The sequence below is a fragment of the Danaus plexippus genome, chromosome 28 (assembly GCF_018135715.1).
Source record: "Danaus plexippus chromosome 28, MEX_DaPlex, whole genome shotgun sequence".
Lineage (NCBI taxonomy): Eukaryota > Metazoa > Arthropoda > Insecta > Lepidoptera > Nymphalidae > Danaus > Danaus plexippus.
The window spans coordinates 445,345-450,848 of record NC_083556.1 but is presented as its reverse complement, the minus strand read 5'-3'; the positions used below and the strand labels follow the sequence as shown (position 1 = coordinate 450,848).

Sequence of the window (5,504 nt, the reverse complement as noted above, 5' to 3'; positions counted from 1 at the left end):
AAATATGAGATATTAAATACAAAGAAATCAAATGACATTGACAGCAACGACATTCAAAAGACGACTGACAGGTGCATTCTGCCAGGGGACGGACCACAGATTAATAAGAAGGAACATATGAAACCTATATTCTGTAAAAGATATTTTTGGAGCGAGACGGATATCTAGAAGTTTTAATAAATAGTCAAAAAGTACTCATCTTTTGTTTGTAATGTTTAGAAGAATTCATGTTCGAAGTTGCAACACATTCAGGACGTCATTGCTTATACACATACGTCCTATATCATTTTGAAAATAAACTAGCTAAATTCTAAAATCCTGGCAAAACAGCCTATATGATGTTTATAGTATAGATTTAATTTAAACGCCAATGTTTTAGCTACCATCAATCACAACACAATAACCTTAAAATTAAAAAAATAAAATATTCGTCATAAAAAAAATTATTCAAAACATTGTTAAGAAAAAAAAAATCTTACATTATATAACCATCATTAACCTAACAACAAAATGGAGGACAAATGAAACACACTGAATAGATTAGTTTATTTGGTGTCTTGTGCATACCCGCTAGTATCACAGGGTGATAAATAAATACAGCATATTAAATCTTAATATACGAACTAATTAATTTTCTCTTTGCTAGAGTAAGGCCACATTGATAGAGACGGTATCAACACTAAGAAAATGGCCGGCTTGACTGTGTTCAATATGAAATGTGACATGTAGAAGAAGAACGCGTTGGCCCTAGTGATGTTCAACTCCAGTTGTTTGAAGCCGAAAATCGATAAACCGGTCGCGAATATCGATATCAGCAGCGACCTGTTCGTAGTGTTGTGACGGTATCTGGAATTGAATAAAATTATTGTTTTATTAGTATATCTTTTTTACTATATCGTGTATATGAAATTAAAGTCTTGGTGGCCTGGAGGTTGAAGGACCGCCTCTCATGCATGAGGGCGCGGGTTTGAAACCTGGCAAGCACCAATGTGATCTTTTCCGAGTCATATGTACTTTCTAAGAGTATTTAGACACCACTGACGGACGGTGAAGGAAAACGTCGTGAGGAAACCTGAACTCATAATTTCAAAATTATAAGATTGAAACCGTCAATCCGCTTTGAGCAAGCGTGGTGATTAATGCTCTAACCTTCTCCATGTGAGAAGAGGCCTTTGCTCAGCCGTGGGCTCCGATAGGCTGATGATGATGATGATGATGATGATGATGAAATTAAACATGAATTTTACATATAATTTGATTTTATCAATACATAATTCATTCTAAACGGATTCCTAAACAGTTTTAAATAACTAACACACGCACACCCGTACTTTGACACATTGTCAAAGTCAGCCATCATTCAATCCTGGCACGCTTCTGACTCCTATGGCCAAACTTATGCTAGTCAGGCGGCCCTTACATCTACAATAATTGTGCACATTATTTAATGTGCAATAATATTGAAAACCCTCTTTGAATCCAACCATTCGATATTTAGCGATAATATTGTCAAACCATTCACATGGCTGAACCGATCACAACTCAAGACAGTGAACTGAAAAAATTTAGCACAGCACCAACCCAGCACAGTACAAGACATACACATTGCTCAGTAAAGTTTAAGCTCTCTCATTGAGAAATATTTCAATATTATCCCTAAACTGCTAGTAATATTTTGCTATCAACCAGCTATTTGTGGATGTGTGTGCCGCCTTATATACTCTACCTGTCCACAGCGGGGGTGACACAGAGCGACCAGCTGAGCATAGCTGCTGTTGTGTGAACTAAGGAATACAAGGGTGTGGTGGACACTGCTATCGATGATGGAGAATTACACCAACGGAAAGCCTGGAACAATATAAATAAATATATATATATACATATATATATATATATATATAAATATATATGCCTTATATATATATTTATATATATATATAAATATATATATAAGGCATTGTCTGTACTGGGATTTATTTAATTTGCATATTTATTTGATAAAGTCTGAACCAAAAGTTTATCTAGATGTATAGTGTCTGACTGAAGAGGCTTTTATGTATAGAAAATCTATCGATATCCATCAATTGTATTTCGGAGTATCATCAAAAATGGTCTAGCTTAAAACTACCTACCAATTGTACAGTGTAATGCGGGTCTATCCCAAAAAATTTCATCGCCCAGTACATCCCTAAACCGATAGATCCCATCACAACTGAAACGATCACATGCTTAACAACCGTGTTCTGGACAGGTGTGGATGAGCCGTATCTCCAGATGAACGGATCAGATACATAGATACATAGCGCTGGAGCTAGAAATACACCTGGAACAAATTTATATGAGATAATTAGTTCGTTCTAAGCAAATAGTAGAAATTGTATGCCTAAGGACAAATTATTATCTTTATAAAGGGATTCAATATTTTAATTCATATTATAGATTATATTGGGTGAAAAATTTAGGACCTGAAACTTCTGGAATACTGAGAACCAAATGTTTTATTCGTTTCCGAGTATTATATGGAAAATCTTTTATATTAATTATATAATATGTATGTATGTATGTTCTTACCGATCATAGCACCCAACAGACATTGGTGTGGAAAATGTGTAGCTATATAGAGACGAGCCAGCATCACTGATATTATAGATATAGCGAAGAATGGATATACAGCATGTTTCCACCACGGTGACCATTTCCTGCAGATATACAAGAAACATCCTATATATATTTATATATACATGTATGTGAATGATGGATAGTGATGGTAGGAAAAGCGAGAGGCCATTTACAGTTTGTTGGACAGTCTTAGGCAACGCGTTCGGGTCGATACAACATGAATTAATGCTATTCGGCCTAAAATGGCACAACTTTCCGCCCCTAGTTAGTGATATGATCGCGTCGTATTACTCAAAATTAAAGTTTTCTATAACAACTAAAGAAGGCCATTCAAAAACTTTAAGTAACAATGTAGGACTATTTCATGGCTGGCGTTTGTCTCCAATAGTATTTAATATTGTAATTAATATCCCAGTAGATAAACTTATCAGCAATAAGAAAAAATGGGGGTATCGGTTCAAGTTCAATAACAAATACACACAATCCATCTTAGCCGTCGCTGACGATCTCGCAATACTGACACGTAACCCCAAACACTGTCAAGTTCTATTGGATGAGGTGGCTAAATTCTGTGAGTGGACTTGATACAAGCACAACACACGAATTACTAGTTAAAAATAATTTTATTGAATACTATATCGGCGCAACTCTTATTATTTGAATAATTAATAATTGCGGGTAGTTGAGATTATCAGATGTCAGCCGCATAACCACCTGCGTTGGTATAAATAGAGGCGAGTGTACAGATTACGGTTAGTCTCGCTCGAGCCGTTGCAGGGATCGGACGTCTTCGCAGTAAGGGGTTCGTCAAACCATCTACGAGGTTACCTTCAAGAGTCTGAGATGACATTCAAGAATAAAATCATTGATGACGTCTCTCTTTTTAAAAAACCATGGCTTGGACTCTACTCCCACATATAAAATACACAAAAATTAGCCTAATATTTACTTTGGATACAAAAATTGTACCACAAGGTCAAATTTTCAACCGACCTGTCATTGAATATGTGCTGTCCCCACATAATGATTAGTATGAGGACCTCGGCAGCTGCACAGGAATGTCCGGAAGGACTCCCCGGACCTGTCTCACAGGTCTGATCCGTCTGATACAGCTGAGGGGGAGAGGTATAGAATGTTGTCTCTCTCACCCACCAGAACGGCCGATCTTCTAGAAGAATCCTACAATAATGCACTCTACATATGTACATATAGGAACTAAGAAGAAATAATTATTAACTAAAAAAACACTACCTTTCAAAAATCTTGTACATTGTAGTCTAAAATGTGCACTAAAACTTAAAATATTATTTCTAACATAATAGTAGACATACAAACATACATACTAATTGCAGGACCAATCAGAACTTTATCATTCAAATAAATAAGCATGTAAAATTTATTAATCTTCAAACGGGCCTTGAACCAAAACATGTTTAAATCACTTACCTAACTAATACCTAACGCTCATACAAAAATTCTTATTTATTGTATTATCTTATTATAATTGTGTTACAATAGTTATATATATATAAAATATAAAATTCAAAATAGATTTGAGGCATAACACTTACCACTTGGTAATGGAATTCACCCAACCGCCAACAGCCATAACTAGCAGTAATTGTGACGCAAACACGGAATCAAAGATAGATATCAACGGAAATAGTATTTCCAGCATGTTATGAGGATTGGAGAGATGGTTCACAAGCTCAAAGTACCACGACCAGTCCTCGAACCTAAGGTAAATCGTACAAACTAATAACAAAATGTATGTTATGTTTTACAATAGATTATGTTTGTGTGTGAAACTAAATGGAGGGAATAATTTAAAGAATCTCGTTACAATTACTATTTAAAATAGACATCCCGAACTTAACACATGTCATTATTATTGTTTCAATGTATTATAATCAATATTGCTATGTTTTTAAATATCAGTAACCAATCCAGCTAGAATATCTTAAAATTGGCAATAAGTTTTTTCATATGTCGAATAAGAAATTAGTGAAACAATTTTGTTGAATGACTAATTGGAAATTTGGTAAACCTGTAGACACGATATATTCTGATATGAATTGATGATTTTACGAAAAACCAAACAATGATTATATTATAGTAAACGATTCCTCGTAAGAATTAAATATGGAGTTATTATTATTTAAACAAAGGACATGAAAATTTATAAAATATAGTATATGAGGTACCAGTATTGCACAAACTCGATGCAAGATACTCCGAGCGCGTAGACCTGTTCCATGATGATTTTTTATTCAATTATAACATCACATTACAACACAATCATTTCGTGTTATTATTTAATGTATCAATCATTTAAAATTTTGCGAATCCATCATCACAGCGGATTGTTTAAATTGACTTTGTCAAAATGACATACATATTGCATATGCCTTCAATCGATTTAGATTTTAATTTCACAAGCAACTAATGAATCAAATTCATTTTTATAGTAATACATTTAATTATTTTATCATTAAAGTTTAATTTTAATTATAATTTTAAAAAAATGGTTTTCTTCGCCTACAGAGACACCTAGTTCAGATAATTCAACTCGCATTAATGACAAGGATAAGCAGAGCCATCTTTGGTTGAGGAGTTGTCTTTAAAATTATTAGCTAATAGATGGCATTAGTATCGATAATATTAATAAAATTGTATATTTCACCTCAATACTAAATGATTAAACCTTTTATATATCAACCGAATATTTTTAATAAGAAATCATATAGGTTTGTGTTGAAAGAAAATAGTATGAAAAATCTTAATCTCAAAAACATTCACAGGTGTTCACACAGCGGAGCTACATCATTAATTATAATAATTCCAGCTATTCACGATGTAAAAACTAACTTTCAAAACACATCGAG

General features: G+C 33.8%; 1 protein-coding gene across 1 annotated transcript; it reads right to left on the bottom strand.

The window, feature by feature from the left end:
* Nucleotides 1-536: 536 nt before the first annotated feature.
* On the bottom strand, nucleotides 537-5,008 carry LOC116776102 (glucose-6-phosphatase catalytic subunit 1). The gene is made up of 7 exons (XM_061525374.1): nucleotides 4,824-5,008; nucleotides 4,191-4,355; nucleotides 3,613-3,798; nucleotides 2,572-2,699; nucleotides 2,133-2,323; nucleotides 1,727-1,848; nucleotides 537-846 (listed from the first exon to the last, which is right to left on the bottom strand). The coding sequence occupies exons 1-7, from the start codon at nucleotides 4,874-4,876 to the stop codon at nucleotides 624-626; spliced, it is 1,068 nt and encodes a 355-aa protein (XP_061381358.1). The 5' UTR covers nucleotides 4,877-5,008; the 3' UTR covers nucleotides 537-623.
* Nucleotides 5,009-5,504: the final 496 nt, after the last annotated feature.